At 38.5% G+C, this 23,689-nt stretch overlaps 1 protein-coding gene across 12 annotated transcripts in view; it reads left to right on the top strand.

The window, feature by feature from the left end:
- The window catches only part of FHOD3 (formin homology 2 domain containing 3), a 450,149-nt gene that overhangs the window by 322,454 nt on the left and 104,006 nt on the right, over positions 1 to 23,689 (top strand). For 10 of the 12 annotated variants that reach the window (XM_080379988.1, XM_080379997.1, XM_080379993.1 and 7 more), the window contains exons 9-11: positions 5,271 to 5,414; positions 8,466 to 8,704; positions 22,435 to 22,536. In XM_080379988.1, coding sequence (XP_080236114.1) covers positions 5,271 to 5,414; positions 8,466 to 8,704; positions 22,435 to 22,536 — 485 coding nt within the window. Of the gene's footprint in view, positions 1 to 5,270; positions 5,415 to 8,465; positions 8,705 to 10,011; positions 10,099 to 22,434; positions 22,537 to 23,689 lie in introns of all 12 variants that reach the window. The other 2 variants (XM_080379990.1, XM_080379989.1) reach the window with 2 other exon arrangements.

Raw genomic sequence — 23,689 nt, 5'->3', positions numbered from 1 at the left:
ATTACTAAAGTCTGGATAGATTAAAGCCCTTGTGTCTATTTTCTATTAAAAAAAAACCCACAACAAACTGCTTAACAAATGCAGAAAGAAAAGTTGGTGTTGTGTTCAATTCACTTTCTGCTATAAAATCTCTTCATTATTAAGATTATGCTAGAAGCTTTGTAGTTGTAAGATTACTGTTGATTTTCTTTTTACCTGTATTTAATAGGTTTTTTCTCTTATATCATACAATACGTTTTAAAGAAGTATAGATAAAATAATTGCAAGGTACCTAAAGATTAATATGTTTAAATGTAGTTGGATTAATCACTGAATGTTGGCAGGTCCAGTATAAGACCAGAATTTAAGCACCAACTTCCAGGCCAGTGGTCACTAGTGGGATTTTAAGAGTACCACCCACCAACAGTCCATCAGCTGTAGTTGAAAAAATGCTGTCTCATGCCAGTGTGGTGTTACTACAGCAGCTGGCACATCAATTTTCAGTGACCTGCTTTAAGAACATCACAACTGCCACACTGGAGCAATCATCATCTCTTGTCCCATGTCTGATGTTGGTGGCACCAGATGATTTAGAAGTTATGTTTCCTGAGAAAACAAGTGCACAAGAGAGGCTTCTTCCTATCCCAAAGCAACAGAAAATTTGGTTAATGCCCTTAGGCATATTTATTTACCATATAGCTCTTTTTACCAAAGCATGTAAGATTTAGCTAATGCCTATCGATCTAGTGCATGAGCCCTCTAGTAAAGCCCAGTCTGCTGGATGTTTAGTAACCCCGAGCTGTACTCTTGTATTATGCACACCAAATGGGTTTTCTGTTGTCTCTATCCTCTCTGCACCACTGCTTTATCTTGTGATCACTTTGTAAATGACAAAAGGCACTATACTTATTAATTATTTTTACTAGCTAGTATCATCCAGGGCTATGCATTTCTAGTACTGCAAATAAAGAGCCGTTCAGTCGGAAGCCAGGCATACCCTAGCCCTAATTTATGTCAGCTTTTGTTCAGAAACATAACTGAGGATATGTAGTGATAAGAATATTGTACTATTACCAGTTGAGTATGTTGTCTGATAAGTTTTATCATCTAGGAAAACATTTGGCTGTTACACTCCCCTAAACACCACCACCACCCCTTTTTATTTTCCTTTTTTTTTTTTCCTTTCCCCCCCTTTTTTTTCTGTACCCCTGATACAGCTTCATTAGTTTTCTCGCCTTTCTTTCTGTTGGGACTGTTACAGCACTGTTAGTGGTAGGTGAAATGTATTATTTAGGCTTTGGTAAAAATGTAAGGAGATATAACATGGGCAAAACTCTTAGCTGGGGTTTTGGTTTTAATTTAGTTCACTATCCCAAAAACAGCCACTTGACAAGGAAGAACTCAAAGCTACGCAGGCTTTCCTGCAAGGCCTTGGAAAAGCAACTTGGACAAATCACACAATAAACAGATAAAAATCTGAATTCAGGGATGTTTCCTCAACGCAAAACTGCATAGAGGCATAGGAATGAGTCTTGGTATTCATAGTCATGCTTCCTTTGTACACCTCAGTTTGGAACAGTCTCAGGTTTGAAATCCCAGTTTTGGTCTAAGCTAGCAAGACCGTAACAAAATTCATCAAGCAAACAGGAGTATGGTTTAAACATGCTTCTTCAAGTGGCTAAATTTTAATTATTTAGAGACATTTTCATTTTGTAAGGTTCATTCCGTCTTCAAAGCAGGAGGAACTATTTGGAATTTGTATGTATGTTTTGATATTGGAGTGTCTTTTTGACCTTAACCAGGTACTCAGGAAGAAGCAAGGAACTTAGAAGGACCTGCCCAATTTACGGCCTGTACTCTGTTGTTTGCAGCTTTTGTTTCCTTGATAAAGTCACCAGGAAAATGGGGGCCCACCCCTGTATTGTAATACCACAAGCCAGAATTAATCAGTCATGCAAGCACTTCATGTCCCTTGTGTTTAGTTACTGCAGAAATCTTTCTCCTGTGCTAGACTGAACTGACCTTGTTGTGACACCAGTTGTGCCCTTTTACATCCCATTTTATAATGTTAGAAATTGAATTTGATATGCATTAGGCTCTGAAAATGGATCTGTGGGCTTAACGACAAACTGTGCAAGGGGAAAATATTGATTTCCATATTTGGGAGTTGAATTGCTCAATTCTGGCCAGAAGCATGCAGTGAAAATTGGATTTCCACTGCTGCATGATTTAAAATTATATTAACCAACTAAATCCTGGTGAGAAAAGCAGGGTTGCCAATAAATGCTACCTTATGCTACTGTTTTGCCTGCCTACAGTCTGCCTTACCTCCAATTTTCAAAAAGCTATACTTGAAGGTCAGTGATCTACATACCAACATAAAGACCATTTCCTGATATTTGAAGAAGTGATCAGAAAATCTGTGCAGAAGATCTGACTTTTTGTCCACCCCTTTGCACAGAAGACATCACATCTTACTATCCATGAATACGCTCAGGTTAGTGTAGTTACTGTCTACTTCTCTTATAAGCAAGAGGAAATCTGATAGGTCAAACTTTTTCTGTTAGAGTATTTCCATGTCCATGTTAAAGCTCCATTGAATTTACAGTGAGATAGCTTCAGTTGCTGAATACTCAGATTTTTACTCAATGCTAAGTGGCAAGTTTAGGAAGGAAGAAAATGTACTATTTTCAGCGCTGTTTAGGAAAATTAGTTTCATGGTCAAGAAGGCCAACAGCACCCTGGCTTGTATCAGAAACAGTGTGGCCAGCAGGACCAGGGCAGTGATCGCCCCCCATACTCAGCGCTGGTGAGGCCGCACCTCAAATCCTGTGTTCAGTTTTGGGCCCCTCACTGCAGGAGGGACGCAGAGGTGCTGGAGCGTGTCCAGAGATGGGCAATGGAGCTGGTGAAGGGTCTGGAGCACAAGTCTGATGAGGAGCAGCTGAGGGAACTGGGGTGGTTTAGTCTGCAGAAAGAGGCACCTCAGGAGGCACCTTGTCACCCTGTACAAGTACCTGAAAGGAGGTTGTAGTAAGGTGGGTGTCAGTTTCTTCTCCCAGATAGCAAGTGACAGAAGAGGAAACAGCCTTAGGTTACTCCAGGGGAAATTTAGACTGATTATTAGGAAATAATTCTTCCCTGAAAGGGTGGTGAAGCATGGGAACAGGCTGCCCAGGGAGGCAGTGGGATCACCATCCCTGGAGGTGTTTAAAGAAAGGATAGGTGTGGTGCTTTGGGACATGGTTTAGTGATGGAATTGGCAGTCCTGCATTAATGGTTGGACTTGATGACCTCAAAGGTCTTTTCCAATTGAAATGATTCTGTGGTTCTGTGATTTCTATGGTCTTCAGTGGATTTTACACAGAGGCTTAAGTATGCTCCTGGAGAGAGACAAATGCTTAATTAGAACCTGAAAGTATAGACTTGAAAGTATAATCCTAACACTTCATTAGTGTTTGTCCTAAGCATTCCTGTTGCGGTGGACCTCAGCAAACATAAGTTAATAGTTCTGTAATGTAAAAGAAAATGTTGTTGTGTTGTGTTTAGTTAAAAAAAATCAAAACAAAACATTAAAAAATACCTTGGTGATGCACATATTCCAGTGCCTCATTTCACAGGAAAGAGGTGCTCTAACAGGGCAGGATATGTCAGCTGTCTATTCCTCTCTCTTGTTAGTCACGTAATTCAGACCAGGTTTTGTGAATATAAAGCCTTGGTGTACCAAGGCAGCCCAGAGTGGCTGGTCTTTTCTCTACTCTGCTGCTCAGAGCCACTTTGGAAAAGCCAGGCACCAGAAAACCAGTATTCTCAGAGGGCAATTTATCCCATCCCAGGCATGAGAAGATGAAACTCTTTCTGTAGAGGGCCTGGTATTTGCATGTGCTGTCTCTATCTCTTGCACTTTCCCTTCTCTACTGGGAGTATAGGTAAGTTACTTAGTTCATTAAATAGGAGAGAAGAAACTACTTCTCTGGTGAGGTAATCCAGAATAACTGTGCTGCTTCCAGTCTGAACTCATGACTTTTGCAGAAACAGCTCTGTATAGACTGATCATTGTGATGAGGTATATGTTGCTCTGCAAGTAGGTTGCACACTATGTTCAGTAGTTTCTGCTCAACATGCACAGAACTACACTAATTTTTCTCCATCATCCATAAGGAGCAGTAAAAAATTAGCAGAAGATGAGTAAAAATCAGTGGCAAACTAGAATAGTAGTGTTTTCTGTTGCTTTTGTAAATATCTGCAGGACTTTGGTAGATGAAGTTCACTCATGCTCTGAACAAAGCTGTCCAATGCCCATGTACTCTTCCTGCGTATCACTCAGCGGTAAAGTTGTGAGTGGCTTGAATCAATCCCTCTTGTTACACGCACTGCAGTAGTATACTGCGGTAATACATGGAATACTGCAGAAGACCACCTTTCTCTTCTCTGTTCTCTGACTTCACCACTAAATTGGGAAGTGACTGTGGTAAAGAAAGTGCTCTCTCTTGAACACAGAGCAGGTGCCATAGAAGGCTCTGAACTCAAACAGTTCATTTTAATATTGGCATATTATTAGTGTTCTTTGTTTTCTAGTGTGCAAAATCTCCTCTCTAGTGTCACTGGCAACAACTTACTCCATAATCAGAAAAAGTAACTCTTAACATTTTATGGGGCTTAAGGAGTCAGTGAACCTTTAATAAGACTTTCCAAGTTGAAAGGGACGAAGGGAGGAGAAGTGTCAGTATCTCTGTAATGTAAAACAATTTTTGCACTGGGAGGATGACCTCTGCTGCAGGTGCGGAGGACAGTAGGCACATGGTGCAGGCTGTTTCCTGCTGTCCTGACATCACACAGCTGTGCGTTAGACTTTTTCTTCTTAAGGTCAAACTTGCAGGAATCAGTAGGAAATCAGCCTCACTGTTTTTAACTAGACCATTTTTTTCTCTCTTTGCTTTTTCCCCTGTGTTTGATGCTTTAACATTCTCTGTTCTTTAAATTCATCCTTGAATGAAGCCAGGAAGAATCCGACTGTGTATTTTAAAGACCCACATTTTCCATACTTTTTTGCATGAAATAACAACATTTATTTGATTTGCCAATTATTCATTTTTCTACACAGTGCAGTAAGTTGTTTGTTAAAAGCTGTGCCACTTGTTTTTTATTTTCTAGCAGTGTCTCTAATCCCACATCATGGGTTTTACTTTATTGAAATCATACACAGCACCACTCGCCACTCGCTTTTAAAAACCTTTGTTTAATTCTTTTCAAAACAAACAGATTTAAATATTTTTTCCTTTGATTCTTAGACACTGTCGGGGTTGCCAGATCAAGACTCTTTCTACGACGTGGTGGACTGTCTGGAAGAGCTAGGCATTGAAGCTATTTCACAGAGACACTTGAACAAGAAAGGAACAGACTTGGACTTAGTTGAGCAATTTAACATTTATGAGGTAACGTAACATGCCCTGTTTTATGCATCTTACAGCTTGTGCAAACTTCAAAGCCTAAAGGAGGGAGGGGAATGTAACCTAGGTGAAATTTGGTTATCTATTTTGTTTTGAAAGAAAAACATCTGGTTGGTAGAAATATTATACATATTAGTATGTGACCTGCTATAGTACATAGCTGTATTTAATGCAAATGTGTTTCATTCTAAAGCTGGGGCATACTCCAAGACAAACCAGCACATTTACTGGCCTCCTCAGAGGCAATTCTGCCTGCAATTAAAACTTTCTCAGACTGCTAGTTACACATCCTGAAGTAAGTAGAAGTTCTTTCCATATGCAAAAGTATTCAGCTCATGAAAAAGGTTCGGCTGAGCTTGGCTTCACAAATACCACTTGTTCTGCAGCTGAATACCCAGCAAGTCCTTGTTTATGAGTTTACACTGGACCAGATCCTATACAGTTTGCAGCAGTGGAGTAAAGAGTGACTCTACGTTCACCACCTAGGTATAAAATAACTACTTCTGAAGTATTTATATGTGAGGGTAGGATATCCAGTTTCTTAATAATTAGCCTCTTTTCAGACTTCAGGAAGTGTTGAAGCGGGGAAGTTTAAGGCTGAAGTTAATGCAATGTAAATGCGAATGCATGTTCTGGTGTGATGAAATGAAATGTCTTTATCACCATCTAAGTCCAGAAAAGGATTTGGTGGATTTGATTCTCCATTTTTTCATCAGCTCTACACCCATGTCACTTCACTAACTTTAGCAGTTAAATTTTATACACAGCAGTTTGCAGGAAACGTCAGGCCAAAATAGGAACACAAGAATGAGATGGCTTCATGTTCTTCTTTCTTTTTCTATTGTCAGAGGCTCATAAAATCCTTTTAAAAAATGATCATTAATCTTAAAAGCTGGGGTTTTTTTGCATGCTGTGCTTACTGAAAGACTTGCTTGCAAAATTAGCAGTTGGCTTAGTTGGGTACCAGCTTCCTCTTGACCAGGCTAAATTTAGACATGCCTATCCACGTTCTTTCTTTTTTTCTGCCAATATTGTTCTTTGTCTGAAAAATCTCTTCTTCCCCACTGAAATAGATTTTACACCCTAAGCAGAGATACATCACTTCCCCCTGCCTTTGTTTTGTTAAAAGTCACTTTATGGTAAGGTTTATCAGAAAAACAAGGCTAATAGAAACAAGAAGATATGCATTCTCATGATCACCCACATCACCCTCTTCTGTACCTCTGCCTATCTGCATGGATCTTTCTCATATAAAGGTTACTTAAATTTTATGTTGCATTTCAGATAAGATCCACTTTGTTGTATCTGCAAGCGATATCTCTTCTCATGTACCCCAAGGTAGCCTTGCTTTGTTTTTGTTAGAGATACAATCACACTAGCATGTCAGCAGCATTCAAGATACTCAGTGTTGCACCTGTATTCTACTCCTCTGCTCTTTCCAACTAATGAGCTCACACCCTGTGTCAGAAATTTCTGTCAAATGTCATTGTGGCCACGCTATTCTTAGCATCATTCTTATCTGATATTATACATATGTTCCTCTGTATTGATAATGCTTCTGAACTGGCAGGAAATACTGAATTTTCCACTGAAAGGCATACGTGGAAGTAATTATGCTAACCTAGAAATTTGGAGGCTTAGAGGAGATGTGTGGCCTGCATTTTTTTCTTTTAATCCATTGTGGTACCAGTTCACAGAAATAGTTTTGTTTGTCAGGTTGAGTTTTGTCCTGGTTTCAGCTGGGATAGAGTTAATTTTCTTATTAGTAGCTGGTGCAGTGCTGTGGCTTGGATTTGGTATGAGAACAATGCTGATGGCACACTGATGCTTTTAGTTGCTGCTGGGTGATGTTTACACTACATCAAGGATTTTTCAGTTTCTCAGGTGGGCCCTGCCAGTGAGAGGGCTGGAGGGGCACAGGAAATTTGGAGGGAACCCAGCCAGGACAGGTGACCCTAACTGGCCAAAGAGGTATTCCGTACCATGGGGTGTCACGCTTGGTATATAGACTTGAGGGGTTAGCTGGGGCCTGTGGACCATCGCTCGGGGACTAGCTGGGTATCAGTCAGCAGGTGGTGAGTGGTTGTACTGTGCATCACTTGTTTTCCTGTCTCCCTTTCCCTTTGTATTTTATTCTTTCCCCCACCTTTCCATTATAACTGTTGTTGTTGTTATTATGATTATTATTGTTATTGTTCTTTCATTTTAATTCTGTTTATATTATCAAATTGTTCTTATCTCAACCCTCAAGTTTTTACACTCCTTTCCGATTCTCCTCCCCATCCCTCTGGGTGTGGGGGAGTGAGTGAGCGGCTGCGTGGGGCTTGATTGCCGGCCGGGGTTAAACCACAACAGGTGGTTTTTTTGCTATGTTTACTTTGCAGGGATATCGATCAAAATAGATATTTTTTTTAAGAAGAATGCAGTTACCTGTACATCTACTGATCTCTTCCTTGGCTGGGAAGAAATTATGACACAATTTTAAAATGCTTTTTAAAGTAGTAGACGGTAACTTCCACTTGATCAAGCGTCATGTCTGAACGTGAGGAAATGTTCAATCAGTCAATGCATGAGAGGTTTTTTTCTGTTGATTTCACTGGAGCCAGGCCTTGACCTAAGTATTTTGGAAGGAAGTAAAGAGAGCTAGGTGTCCAACACTGCTCAGCTTCCTTGAAAAGTAAGTCCTACATTAAAAAAAAAAAAAAAAAAAAAGGCAAACAAACAAAAAAACCCCATCCAAACAGAAAACTAGGAGATACATAGATGTGTTGTTACAGGTCCTGTAGCGTTTTGTACAAGGTGTTAGTATATAATACTACATATCCTCTCTATATGTAGTACATAGTATATAATTACTAGAGCTGCTACATGACACTGATGGATAGACAGCAATTTACAGGTATAGCTATAGAAATGGTGATGGTAGTAGGAGTTAATCATGTTGAGATCAGTTAATATTTAAAGCCTAGGTGTGAAGACCTGTGGTACTTAAAGGAACTGTGTCAGAAGCCTCACCTTTCTTCCTGTCTTTCTCAGATGACACTGAGACATGAGGATGGAGATGAGAGTGTTGACCCCCCTCCAAGTGGGCGCAAGGACCGGAGAAGGGCCAGTCTTGGTGCTAGTGAGCGAAGGGGGTTAGAGCGCCGACGGAGCCGCAGGCACTCGGTACAGAATGTCAAAAGCACTTTATCAGCCCCCGCGAGTCCATGCAGTCAGTCAAACCCTACCTTCATTCTAGGCCATGGACAGCGTGTTGAAGATCTCAGTGAAAGGTAAGTGCGTAAGCTGGGGAATATCCCTTTCTTTTCCCCTATTACTTTTTGTTATGTTCATTTCACTTTATTAATATGACAGACTTTTCTTTATTTCCCCATTTCCATTGAATTAAAAAATAATTTAAAAAAAGGTATATTTAAAGTTAAAACAAGAAGACACCAACAACGAAAAGAAATGGATTTGTAGGTGACTTATCTACATAGCTAAATTCTTTGGCAACATCTGCCCTAAGTAAACACCCCCAAAGCACATGAGGTAGAGCATTTGATATGGGAACTAATCAAGCTTAAGTTCATCCATTGACAGATTTTATGTTCAATATATTCACATAAAAGAAATTTGTAACAAGAATATATTCACATTAACAGAGAACTACTTGTCCTGTATGTTACAGACTTTTTTTTTTTTCCTTTGCAATCAGCATTACAGCATAAATATTTTCCTATGAGGATACACTGTAGTAGTGAATAGTAGTGAATATATCTAATGTTTTATAATTACTGAAGGAAAGGTAGCAACCACTAGTTGAGCAGCAGTCTGCAACACTGGAGTCTGTTGAAGCTAGTATCATTGCCATCCTGTGATGGTTGGCTTGGGCCATACATACTTGGGGAAAAAAGTGAGCTGCAGATCCTTAGCGTGTCTGACTACTGCAAAAGAGGGCTGGAATTCATTTTGCCTAAGTCTGATGTCTGATCAGCTAACTTCCCTTTGATGTCAGTGGAGTGCAGCAAGCACTGGTAGGCCTTCAGTTATCTAACACATCCTACATGCCTGAAATTTCAGCCAAGATGAATCATGCTCTGAAACTGGCTGTTTCTCTTTGTTGACTACAAAGGGAATCAGGCTGACTAGCTCAGGTGAAGATACATAAGCTGCAGATAGCTAAAGCTGGATGCTGTTAGCCAGTGGCTGAAGGTGCAGTTTGCAAAACTGAAGAAGCATGTTCCGTGAAGAGCGTATCTTGTGTTGGTGATAACATTTGGGAAGTTCTGTGGACATTTCTGTTGGTTAGTACTGAATCTGAACTTGAAGCCTTAAAGTCCCTTTTTACAGGGTAAAGTTTTAAAGGTAAAGCAGCCCTTGCAAAGCAAACTGAGTTGACTAAAGTTTAATGGCCTCAGGCAATATGAAACTATAAGACTCCAAACAATTTAAACAGTAGTTACGTGTTGTGTGCCGTGTAATGGCTTCTTTTTTGGGGTTTTATTCCTTTTCTTTCTTGCTTCTTTTTTTTTACTTCTTGTATTTGGCAACACATTCATGCTTGTTTTCCATCACTTTCTGTTGGCTGGATTGTTAGTGGGCTGGCAGCTGAGAGCCCCACGGTCTTACAGGCTGATGACAAGGATGACAGTGCATTTGAAGCCAAGTTTAAAGCATCTTCAGTGTGAGTACAGCTGAGGGCTTCAGCTGCTCTGCATGGGATGCCTCATGCATGATCTTGGGCCCTGCTTTGACTTACCAGTGTGACTGGGAATCTGTATCCATGGATGTGAATAAGATATCACTGATTCTTTTAAATGGATTAATTTGGCTTGGAAATGAGGAGATGCTTCAACTCTGCAGAAACTGTTGATTCTCTTACTGTAATTACACAAATTATAAGCCATGCAGGACACCAACTTCTATCAGTATGTTTTCTCACTATTTATGTTTGCTTACTAGCTTTGTTTTGCAAATTCAAACTCCTAATGAATTTGTGTTTGAGCTGATATTTAGTATCGGGTAAGTAGAAACATGGCATATTAGTTTCATAAGTTCTTTGAAATATTTTTTTCACCAACATAGCATAATATCAATAATGTCCTATTATTCTGTAAAAAAATTGCCAGTTCTGCTCCACACCCTCTCTGAGAGTGACATAATTTAAAGCATAATGTAAGATTAAATCTAGGAAAGAATTCTTAATTTAAGAAGTCAAATTTAATTTTGTGTTGCAGCTGTGCTTGAAATCTTCTCTAGGAAAATAATTAAATTTGCCTCAACTCCATTTGGAATTTCTAACTTGCTTAGCTGCCTCTAAGGAAAGAGGCATTCAATTATGAATGTATGTAACACTGATCTGTAATTCATGTATTAGTGAAATAAATATCCTTCACCCACCCACTCCCCATCCTCTTTGCAGGTAAAGACAGGGGGTATTACTTGTAGCTAGCAAATCTTCCACCACCACCACCCCACCCCCCATTGGACATTACAGACCAGGGAATATGTTTCAGTACCTGAAAATGCAAGGTCTATGCCCACTGAATTTAAAGTTGCCATAAGAAGAAAACAAGAAGTTAGTCAACTGCTGGCTCTTCTATGAATCTCACTGAGTTTCTTGTAAATTAGCATTTCAGAAGAGCAGATTCTGTCCTTCACATGTTTAGTCTCATCATCTGCCCAAATCTGTAGTTGTAGTAGGAAGAGGAAAACCAGCCTTCCTGCTTTATCATATCCCAGCGAGTCTCTCAGCTTTCAGTGAAATAGTCCAGATGAATGCAACAGTATCTGTACACCTGATAGCTAAACTGGGACAAAAAAATAAAGTAAAAGCTTAATGGCTTCTATTCATTAACATTTGAACAGGAAAAATAGTGAAGTTGAATGACTCATACAAAGTTTTTACACGTTTATAAAGTTTGAATTAACCTTAAGTGAAAAGAGGTTTTTCTGTCTGCATTGTTCCTACTGGAATCAAGTTTGCAAATTTGATCATACGGTTTCTGATGCAACATAATTATTGATTTTAATAAAAAATCCTAAGTTTGTGCCTTGCTGCAATGTGTAATGATATTTTTAAATTTATATGTTAAAATACGATGCAGTCATCACCTGTTTTTGTCAAAAGAAATGCTTGTTGTGTTCCTTCTGCTTCCATGTTAATGTTGCAAAGACAAATCAGTACTAATCGATAAAAATTACTTATTACCTCTCTAAACTGAAAGTAACTTTTATTCAACCAGGAAAGATCTGTCTTCTGCTAATGACCTTATTTTGGTCCGCAATCCTAGTCTCTCTCAAGGAAGAAAAAAAGTTTGCAATAATTTTTTGCAGTGTTGTATTTTCTGCAAAATTGTCCTCAAAATGGATTTCAGTCTTAACCCCTTCACTAAATTTTCTTTACTAATAGGAAACATGTAATAATACTAATGATAATCTTACCGTGTTGCTCCTGCTGGTATCTAAACTTTGTGTGTGGTTGCAGATGTCTATGGTTTTACAGTGGATTAGTGCAGTTAAGTTCAGTGGAATTGCCTCTGATGGACATGGTTAGACATTAAAGTCACACTCTTACTTTATTTTGGGCAATATTCTTGGTTATTTTTGGACTTCACTACCAAAATCAGTGGAAGGTTCAAGTTCTTTCTCAGCATTCTCCTTCCCACAATGTTCATGTTTCTTTTCTTTCTCAGTCAGTCAGCTGGTTTGGCAGTTACTTTGCTTTTGTTTACCACATCAAACAGGTTGTCCACAGTCATCTGCTTTGTGTCAACCGATAAGCCTTCCAAAACGAGAAAAATCCATGGTGCCGGTAAAACAAAAAAAGACAATATTGGCCAAATTCTGTTCTGTCCCACAATACTCTATATCCAGAAAAGCTGTCTGAAGTCAATGGAGTTGCTCTGATCTATGCCAGGCTAATTGAGAGCAGACTTCGGGTTTCGAGCTGAGAAAAGTTGACCGTAACTGCTAAGGGCAACCAAAAGGAAAGCTTGCAGGCCTTTTTCATCCATTTGGCAACCTTCTTCCAAACTTAATGTTTTGCTTTTTTGCTTGTGGTTCAAAACAAACAAGGACACAAATCTGCTTTGTGTTAAAATAGTTTTCATGGAGAGTGAAACCCAGCCTAATGTGCCTGTTGCTAAATAAATAAAGAAAGAAGTTGATAATGACTACTAAAGGCTGAGGGTTGGTTTAAGGGTATGTAGTTGCTGCACTGTACTTTAAAATGCCAGTCCTGACCAGCAGCAGGTTTGCTTTGCTCAAAACATCTTTCTTTACCATGATGGCATAGAGCACCAAAAAGCCTGGGGGAAACTTCAGTCCTGTGAACATGGCATTTTAAATGCTTTCCTGAGGGCACCTCCCAAGGTTTTCTGCCCTGGTCCAAATTGAGTGCTCTCAATCTGTGGTCTAGCATGCTGTATCTTAAGCAGTAGACTTTTAAACAGATTCTTCCATGGATATTTTTTTTTTCTTTTTAAAGTAAAGCTAGCTTTTTCCAACCACACAATGGATAGATTTGAAGTAAAATGTAAGGAGTGGCATGGAACTTGCACTAGATTGATGTTATTGTATGCAGTGATTGATGGCTATATAAGCATTGAAAAACAAATAGCAATCTGTCTGGTTTTCAGTCTTAGTCGTGTCTGACATTGAGGGAGTAGAAGGCAGGTAGTTCAGAGGCTTTCAGGGCTGTATGCAGCACCGAACAGGTGCTCTGCAGGAGCCCTGTACATACAAACCAGAAACTAGTACTTCTCCCAGTTTTTCAAATTAATGTGTTTCACAATTTGCTGTGCATTTCCATTTCTTCATTTCTGCACATTGACCATCCCTGTCTGTCTCCCAGGGTGTCCCTTCAGAGCTGTGTAAGCCAGATCTACGAAACATACTCAAGGCAGCTTTCACAAGATTTACACTGACACCTCTTACCAGCATTCAAGTGACTGGCTCTGTCAAAGCCTTGTGGAATTAGCTACAATCCAAAATTGAGGTTTATAAAGTTATGAATAGCTAGGATTAGGTATTTTTCTCACTTTACTAGACTCTACTTCTTCTTTTTCATAGGTTTGATTTGGTTTATATCATCAACAATCACAAAAGAATTACTAATACTGTTCATATAACACTATACATGTTCCTCTAGAGATAACCAGCCTTCGTTAGGACTGACTTTTCAGTATTCCTGTGTTTGAAACCTAACGAGTGGAAGAGCTGACTATCATCTTAAGAACTCATCAGAGCATAGCCTGCATCCTGAATCAGTGACCAAAGCTCGATTTAACAAGCTATCTTTTTTAGACCATGAGGCTAAAAAGGTATGAGGAAGACCAACTGTTCAGGTTCACCTGAGGCTTCCAGATTTTTCAATCTGAAGGAACTTGGCCTTCAGGAGAACTGTATAGATAAGGAAAAAAACAGCAGAGGACCAAACGGGGAATTCCATACCTACGAACTGTGCTTTTTTAGGGTCCTGTCTGCAAGGCTGTTACGACTTTTCCTCTGAACAAAGAGTAGGAAAGGGAATTCTGAAGTTGTCTGAAAATTCCTGGCCTAGCTGGACACAGCGCCATTGCAAGGTGCACAGTGGGCTCAAGGGCTCTCATGCCCTTTATAGTCCTAGAAAAAAAATGGGGTTTTTTTGTCTAAAAAAAGAAAGCTGTGCTGAGAAGTCATAAGTGTCTCTTTGTTAGAAAATACATGCTTTTGATGCTTAAGGACTGCCCAGATGCAGGAAGAAATCATGACACTATTTTGCTTTTACCAGAAAACAATGAACACAGCTAAGCCTCTGATGCTAAGCATTTTTTCTGCTTAATTTTGGATTCCTGTCGAGTTTCTAACCAACAGCACAGACCTTAGTTCGGCTATTATGCCCCATTAACTGATTATTCAAATTGCTTCATGTAGAGCCAGGCCTTCAGGGATGGTTTGTCCAAAATACAGCTGAGATGTCTTTTTTTTTTATTATAATTTTCCATGTTTTCAGACATCTCAAACCATAACTGATTGATTTTTCTCTAGCATTTACTATGGCAAAATTCTAGTTTTTGTCATGATGTTTCAAGTTATGGTGACTTTCCACTACACTATATGAAATGTTTTGATTATGTAAATATTTATGGCTATAAATCAAAGTGCAGTGGTGAGTGGGACTTATTTTATTTTGAGTGGGTGCATTCCACATGTCTTAGAGTTGCTGTCTGTGACAAATATGATGAGTGGTATGATAGGTATGAAACAGCAAAGTGGGGAGACTCAACATCAGCATTTAATGAGGGTTTGGCCTGTGATATGAATTATTAAATGCCCAGAAGAGAAAAGAAATAGATTTATTTTTATTGCTGTAATAGAAGGAAAAAAATGTACTTTTTTCATAGACATTTATATATAGGTTCCTGGGTTTGGATATATAAAAAACTGAGGCATGAATCTAGACAAAGAAAACACCTCCAGGATAAACATACAGTCACATATTTGTGGACATACTAAGGATCTCTTTAATAAATATACATATAAGCTGAACTACCTAGCATTTGGCCAGGGGGATGGAGGGGGGGAAGGGGGGGGGCTTTGAAATAGAATGGCATACGATCAGTTATGGGGGAGATACTAACTTTTTCCACAATTTAATTGGTATGGGCAAAAATAAAAGCAGTCATTTTGGAAAGATTTGTCTATGAAATTAAGAGGCTTGGTAAGGTAGCATCTGGTCATAGCATCAGACCTTTATTAGTCTTTGACAACAATAACGTACAAAATCTGATCTGCTATTTTAGGTTTGGGGCAGGGAGGACACGTTTGTTTCTCTTGTGTAGGTAGGGTTATTTGACTTGTGAAGTCAAGCAAACTAGAAAGGAGAGAGAATAAAAATGTGAAATTTGTGATCTTACTCTTTGTAAGAATATCTTGGAAGCTCCTGTAAGGAATGCAATAAAGGAAGAGATGGGTTAAGGAAAAATTTCTTTCAAAGCTATACCGTAAGCAAAAGACTCCATTGATTTATAGATAGAGATTGACCTACTAATGCATGAGTAATAATAATTTAAAAATTTAGAAATTACAGCTTAATGAGTGTGTCAAGTACATGCCCTGTTACTGTTTCAGCACTTTTTACCTGAATTCAAATACCTGTGTAGAATGTCAGGTTTTGTAGTAGGGGTACTGTTTGCTGGTTGTGGATCTTGCTGAAAGGGAATGTTTTATACTTGTTATATGAGCAGAGTTCAGTTGACAGCACTGTACTTTGCTGTAAAGGCAATGGTGGATTTTTTTCCCTGTTTGAATTTTAAGAGGATTGAAGAAAGCTCTGAAACTTAAACAAAGTTATAGCTGCATGGCAAATGAAAGCAAAGTGTGACTTAGGTTTTTTTGTTGGGTTTTTTTTGTTCTTTTTTTTTTTTTTTTTTTTTTTTTTTAGGGGGTGTTCCACTGTGTGTTTAGTTTTAGTGAACTACCTGAGGAAATGTAATGCCAAACCAGGATCTGAATATGTTTCTCCAGAGGTCTATTGCAGCATTTTATGCACACCTTAGGGAGTTCACCTCCACACCGTGGTGTTCCCAGTATTTGTAAACATCAGCCCCTGAGGCCAGTGAGGTTTTTTTATACATACAATGAAATGGGAGGAAAAAGACAACAGTTTGGCAGGATGCCATTCTCTGATGCCTCCCTTTGAAGTAAGGGGCAATAACAGTGACCTTCAAGTGTCAACCAATATGCAGTTCCAAGCTCTGAAAACAGTTTCTTCTCTCTTTCTGTATGTTTCAGTATTTATTGCTCTTAAAGTCTCTTTACATCATGATTCTGTTTCATCATGATACAGCAATGCTGCTCAATGATCAGAGAGTTGGGACTCTTGAAGTCTTTGCAAACATTTCCAGTATCTTAAGCAAGACTCTGCTGTCTTGCTCTGGTTTGATGTGTCCTATGTAAACCAGCTGCGGCAAATAAGTGTCAAGGCATTACCCATGTATTACTTAGGTCTGAAAAGTTGTTACTGATCATATTTTAGGGATAAGAAAGCAACAGTAACCTTAAGATAAACACAATATGAAGATATAGTGAATACATGTACTCCAAATTATTTGTCATTTCCTTAGCGGTTTTTCTGAACAGTTTTCTTTATTTAGGATAGAAATACCAGCATAATTTTCCTTTTGTCCTCTCTAATTATGCATCTTAGTTTCCTTTCTGTGCAGAAGGCCAAATTTTGAGGCTGTGCAAGGAAGTTGTTATCCATATCATTTCACATATTTTCATCTTCACATAACTGCACCAGCTGCAGTGGTCCATTACATACATAGCAGTGGGATGGAAATGGTTAGGGGCTTAATAGGTGGTTTCCTTGGTTTTATTTTAAATGGAGGAGGAAAAGATATTGCAGTATCTTTACACAGAGTAATACACAGTAAACTTAGATTATTGCCACTTCCAGCTTTCACGTAACAGACTACTTGAATCTGTTTTGCAGCTAGGACAGAAGAAAGGAGGAAGCAACAGAAGTGTACCAGAGGATTTAGTTTTACAAGGACTTAGGAATTTGGCTATGAATTTTCTTGTCTAACCTATGAAAGTGGAATTTCAATAATAAAATAAGGACAACGGCAAGTGATCTCAAGAGAAAATAAAATTATATCCATTGTGACTTGAAAAGATCTCTCCTTGATGGGACATTTTTTGTTTTCTTTTTGTTCACCTGTGAGGGGTTCAGGGAAGCAGGTTTCAAAGTTCTGTGAAAGAGGTAGAACAGGCCAGAGGCTTGAAGCAGAGGTGGGGGGGAACTATCACCCTGAAAGAAAAAACTGTGAGATCAACTGCAATATTTCATTTAGAATAATGTTGTGGAATGGCTAACGGTGGTCTTGCTTCACAGAATGTGGCCTGTAGTCCTAGTCAGGAGCTGCTCCTCTGAAAGGCAGTGAAAGTTTAAATCAAAGTAATATGAAGAAGCTAAACTGAAAAGCACTTAATTACAAAAAGAAAGGGAGATAGAAAATTCCTCATCAGCAATTAACAACACATAGGGTGATTTTCAGAGTGTGGGAATAATGGTCGATAGATTTACAGTTCCCCAGTCCTTTCTTTGGGTTGCTTCTATAACTCCAAGGCCCCTTTTTTTCACTGAAGTCCACTGTCTGTGTTTCTTGGGAATTTCTATAAAATTCTGTGGATGGTAGCAGGTCTCAGAAGTACACTTAGGACCTTGTCTAATAGCTTGCAAAATTAAAAAGGAAATATTTAGTAAGACTTTAGTAAAGGTTAAATGACCCCTATACAAATTGGAGTCATATACCAAAAGATAAATATTTTAATGTGCTGTTACCACATAAATTAACTTTTATGTGCATTATATGTGCAGACCAGAATGTTGGCAGCCTAATTATGGTAAGACCATCTTTTGTTCTATTGTTCTATAGTAAAACGTTAGTGGTCAAATTCTTCCTGAATTAAAAGAATTTTAGGCATATCTTATACTTTTAAAATTCCCTTTGATACCAAGCACAGCACAATGTGCTTCTGTGTTAATGCTTATTTTCAGGCTTTGGTTGATTTTGGTTGTTGGGGGTTTTTTTTGTTCCTTCAGCATAGCCTTTGATTTATCTATTAGCTGTGTCTTTGGGGGGGGGGGGGGGGGGGGGTTGGAGGTGGGGAGTGAGAACGTTGTGTTCCTGGGCTATAAGCTATAACAAAGAAAGCCTGAGTTTCTTCAGGCTGCCTTCAATAAAACTCCGCAAAGGGAAGAGGTTGCGGGGAGCCTGGAGGGGACAGAGACTACATAACCTTGTACACATTGTTCAGTTCTAAGGACCATTAAGGCAGAGAGCATACTTTTGGTGCTTTGAGTTCTTGTGGAAAGTCACTGTTTTCAAAGTGGTGTCTTGGTTTTAAAATCACCTAGCTGTGACTAGGTTAGGTGTGTATTAGGTATCATGCCTAGCATCTTACAGACTTTGTCCCTGCCTTAAGCAAAACTTGTGGATGGGTCCCTGGATTATCATTTCCTACTTCTGTGTTGCTGTTTGTGTCTCTTCATCTTAGAGTAGCTATGTAATATCTGCAAGACAAGTTTGACTGGCACTCATCTCATTTCTTTCTTTTTTTTTTTTTTTTTTGGATTTATTTAAAAAAGAGAGAGGTTAATCCACTAGCTCTAAAACCTTTGCCTACATTTCATTTTGATGCCCTAGTGGTTCTTTATCCAGAAACTGCACATTCATAGTTGTTTTAAACAGACATCCTTTTTAAGGGGCTATAAATACTTTCATGTCATACTTTAGTTGAAGTAACTGAGCAAAACCTGTGCCCTAGTAGATGCTCATTGGTTGCCATGACTGACGATATACTTTACAAAGATTTGGGGGTGGGGGGGGTGGGGGGGGGTTGGCTTTTATTTATTTGTTTGGTGGGTGTGTTACCCTGTAGTAGTAATCCACTTTAAAGATGAAAATAAACACAGTGATTGTTTTGAAATTTGTTTTGACTGCTATAAAGCGTTTGTTTAAATACTTGTAATCTGGTACTGTTATCATGGAACTGAAGTAACCCAGCAATAACCTTCAGGTTAGCTGAATATATCTGATCCTTCAGCATTAGCTGAAACCCTTCCTCCCTGCTGCAGGATAAATATTTGCCTTTCATTGAATGGAATAATTTCTTCTGTGCTACTAAAAAAAAAACATGCTGGCTTCTGCAACCTTGTTTATTTAAAAACCTCCCTATGAATCATTTTTCTTAATTTTCTTCTACTATTGCATTGACACTAAATTTGCATGTGTGTGTAGGATGGAACGTGAGCTTTTCCACATCATCCCGTGTCCAGTTCACACAAAAATGAACACTGAGCATTTCAGCATCTGTCTGATGTTCTTAGCTTTATAAGGATGTCATCTGTGTGTAGCTGGTGTTTTCCTGTTTTAATTAATATTCCAGTGGAGTGGAAATTTCCCTTTTCTATCTTTTAAGAAAGATTTAGCTAGCAGGTACTACCTTTTTTCATGTACAGAGTATATGTTCTCTAACAATACTAAGAAACAAGTGCCACTGTTGCTTTGGTTGAAAAAGAACACACCTAATTCCTGCCTGTGAGCTTATCTCTCTCCTCTGATCTGAATCTGATCCACTTTCTGGGGATAGTCCAGGATTTTTCACGGATGTGCCTTCAGCACATGGATGTATTGCTCATCTTACCAGAAAAGAGCATATACATAAAAAGCTAAGGTCCTTTAAGCATAGCTGTCTTCTATAATCGTGTTTTTAAGTAAATGCTAGTGCTTATGGAAGATATATCATTACTGGCTCTGGAAATTGAGGTATCACAGTTCTGTTGCCTGGTTTATTTGTCAGCTGTTAAATTGACATTTCTGTTTTAATTCTAAAGCTGCTTGGTTTTCAGGAATTTTTTTTGCAGACAACTAGTCCTTCCAGGGTAAGGTGCTGTAAATTTTTTTTGTGAGGGAGTCATCATACATCCTAATTTTATGAAGGCTATTATATGCAGGCTTAATTTAGGGTGTTTTCATATTTATCATTAATCTAGTTGTATGGGGATCAATTTTTCCTAATAATGGTTTAGAACAATACCTTGCACAGCAGTAAGAAATCCAGAGGACTGTATTTTAATTTATTACTGCTCACCTGTAGTATTCAATATATGGTTCACTTGACAGTTCTACATTTTCTACACAGAAGCTCAGCATTTTCAAAAATAGGTGCCTAAAATTAGAATAGTAAGTCCCTGTTCAGTTCCAAACTTCAGCTGGCTCTAGAGAAATAGACGGTACAGTAAAAGTAGATTCATTCCTTTAGTTACCAATTCAGTATCCTAGTCTGATAAATACTGATTGCAAAAATTCTGAATGGTGAGGAAGGGAACAGTGTTCACTGCTGAAGATTTGATATCGACTTTAGACTGTAGGTTCAGGGTTATAAACACGAGATGTGAAAAGGGGATGGTGAGATCTCAAGGAAAATATCCAGGAAGTGTTGCTCACCTGACAAGTGTTAGTTTTAGGGGCCTGGTGATCCTGTGTTATAAAGTGGTCCTTAAACATGAGCTAACAGTCTTGATTCTGGATGCTTTTTTTGTTTTCAGCTTTTCTTTCTGTTCAGTGCAATTATAACTCACTGGTTCCCAGTTCAACTCGTATTGATTAAACTCGTGTCCTTACTACCATGCTGTTGTGTGAATGAATAAATTCTCAAAGAACTCTTTCAAATTTATGAGATCCACCATATTATATAAGTATTTCACTTACAATTTTGGGCATTTCAAGGCAGTTGAGGAGAGCGAGGAATTTGATGTCATCAATCTGGAAAGCTGGTAGGAGCTTAAAACACAGTGATAATGGGGGCACTGTTGTTCATATAAGTAATACTCATGCTGTCAGCATTGTAGGATGCATTGTCCTCTCCTTAGAGAACTGTGATCCCACAGAGCTTCACGAGTTATTTCCCAAATGTCATTGCTGTAGTACTGCCACACACAGATGTTTGCCCTTCACAGGCAATACAGCAAAGCTAGTCTTGAGCTGCTCGCTAGTAAGGAGAAGGGATGATATAAATGCTCCCTAGTCAATTAGTGAATTCTTTTTTTTTTTTTCTGGTTTTTTTGGTATACCAATATATATATATATATATGTGTGTGTGTGTGGAAGTTGAGAGGTATCTCTGTAGGGGAGGTATATTTTTGTGGAGGGGACAGGGAGATGGAGAGATGACAACTGAGATAGTTATGTCACTATGATACCTTAGGAATGTTTGAAAATGTTTATCTTTTAGTTGTTTGCCAGAGTATTGGAAAACTTCCAGGTTCTGCCATTCTCCTGATTATTCTCTAACTCCATTAAAAGCAAAAAATTTTGGTTTGACCCTTTGCATCTCACTTGATGAGTTTATGATCTCACATTGTAAATATTCATATTCTTATGACATGGAAACAATTCTAAATGGAAAAAAATGCACAAAGCATCCCTTCAGAACTAGAGAAAAGAGAACCAGATTTCAGGAAAATGCAAGGAATATGAGTGCCTTACAAACTTTATTACTGTTTGTATGTTGTTATTTTGAGGGGGTTTTGTGTGGAGCGTAACATAATGTCTACATTGTTAAATCAAGTGGAGAATGGGATCAACTGCGAATGCAAAAGAAATCCAGAGAAAGATAATTCTCTAAATCTTCCATGAGTCTGTTTGTTTGGGGAGGAACAAGCATAAATGGGAGAGAGACACGGCAGACATTGTAGCCTTTTTGTTTGTTTGTTTGTTTAATATAATTGTTTGGTTTTTTTGCTTAAGTGGTTTGTAGGTTATGGAGGCTTTGTGTGTGACTTACAGCTCTCTGCCAGAATTACTGCTGAATCAAAGCCTGCTTTGAACATACTAATGGCTCTTTAATGAAATAATTCATGTACTGGTATCCAATAACTTGAATATTGCTATTTGCAGATAGTCCTGAACTGATTTGGTATTTCTGTTATTTCTAACTTAATGGTTCACCCTGTCCTGTTTTCCAGTTGAGCTATAGGTTGCTTAACAGGAGTGGGGTTTTTGTGTTAATTTAGCAAGTGTGATGTCCAGTGCCAGCTGTCCCGTGCCAGCAGAGCGTGTAGTGTCCTTTAAGCCAAATGGACACAGCTTAATGACTAATGAGCTGAACATTGATATTACCATTAATGTTTTCCATTAATGTCTCTGCAGGTTGGGCAGCAGCAAATGGAAAGTCAAGCTCAATAAAAAACAATGGTATCTCTGGGGTCTTAAAAATTAATAGTAAAAAATGTAAATAGGGGAGAGGATAAATTTTTTGTATTGGTAGTTACCTTTGCACAAACACATACTTAGCAGGAATTTTTAGGTGGCTTTTGTCAAACCTAGGGGAGTCAAACCCCTGCCTCATTGTTTTCCTTCCATTTCTAACTTCATTGCACTTCTTTTTCTGGGGACTCATGTTGTTTTCTCTTCCACCTTCTCTCTTTCCATCCCACTGCATGCCTCTTTCCTTGGTCTGACCTCAGAGAGGAGGAAGAGTATGAAGAGGAGGAAGAAGAACAGCCAGTCACAGAGCCCAATACTGAGGATGAGGGGGAGGAAGAGGCCAGTAGGCAGGTCAAAGCCAGGTACTGGGATTCAGCATCGTTCCTCCACCTTTTCCTCAGGCTCTGGCACAAACTCACCAGCACAGTGTGCACGGCATCGACCTTTTCACTCATGTCCCTAGATCACCTGTTAAAGCCACCCACCAAGAAAATTCTTTTGCGTTTAAACCCCTTGTTAATATGTGTGTTAATGGAAACGTGTTTAATTATATAAACTCAATGCACTAAAAACTGTCTGCACTCACTCCCTTTGTACAAAATGAGTAATGCTCACAAACCCTAAAAAATTTAGCAGAAAGCGTAACTTCTAACCATGACTTAGGTTTATATTTTTAGTTAAGGCAATGGTGAAACATTGCAGTGCTTTCCATAGAATGTTTCTTGGTTTCTTAGGTTTTCGTTCCTATTTTCATGATACCACCTTATTAGCAGTCTCTGTAACTATAAGATTGACATTTATTGAAAGCTGCCTATGATTTCTATCAAATTTTTCATGTTTTAATAGAAAAGAACTACTTCAAGGCAAAGCTGATGGATATAGGTATATCATTTATACATACCTGCCCATCTGTGTATACATGGATATAAACAAACCACCTATCACAACAACATTATCATGCAAATTTTATACTTATTTCTGAGGTACATATGGATTTAGCATCTGGTAACTTTGTCCTAATACATTGGAAGAAAGTATGTTTTTTCTTCCAGACAGCCATTTGATTTGGGTTAAATTGTTTGGCATTGCAACTCAGCAAATGAGATCAGATTTTTTTTTTTTTTTTTAAATAAACCACATTCATGCAGACACTCTACAGCAGGGAAGGAAAAAAGGAAACTGTTTAATGTGCAAATTCCAAAGAAAATACTGTACTGTTGTTATTAATATATTCCAGTCTGCAGATCTTGCCAATGGCTGCCTGAAATTTCAAAATTAAGTGATAATTTCCTCAAATTCAATTCTTAAAAGTCAAAGCTAAGACACAAGTTATTAGTAAATTGTTTGAATATACTAAATACTGTCAAAAAAACCCCAAGGAAGAGCCATGTAAAGGGTGTGATGTGTTATTAGGTCATCGGTCTTTTAAAATAATAGTCACTTTGAGATAACTGGGAGATATTCCCATGGCTTTTCCAAATACTGCATTTCACTGTCACTGTAGCATAACAAAAA

This window comes from Falco punctatus (assembly GCF_963210335.1).
Source record: "Falco punctatus genome assembly, chromosome: 3".
Lineage (NCBI taxonomy): Eukaryota > Metazoa > Chordata > Aves > Falconiformes > Falconidae > Falco > Falco punctatus.
Note: the sequence above shows the minus strand (reverse complement) of the source record. Positions and strands in the feature narration are given on the sequence as shown.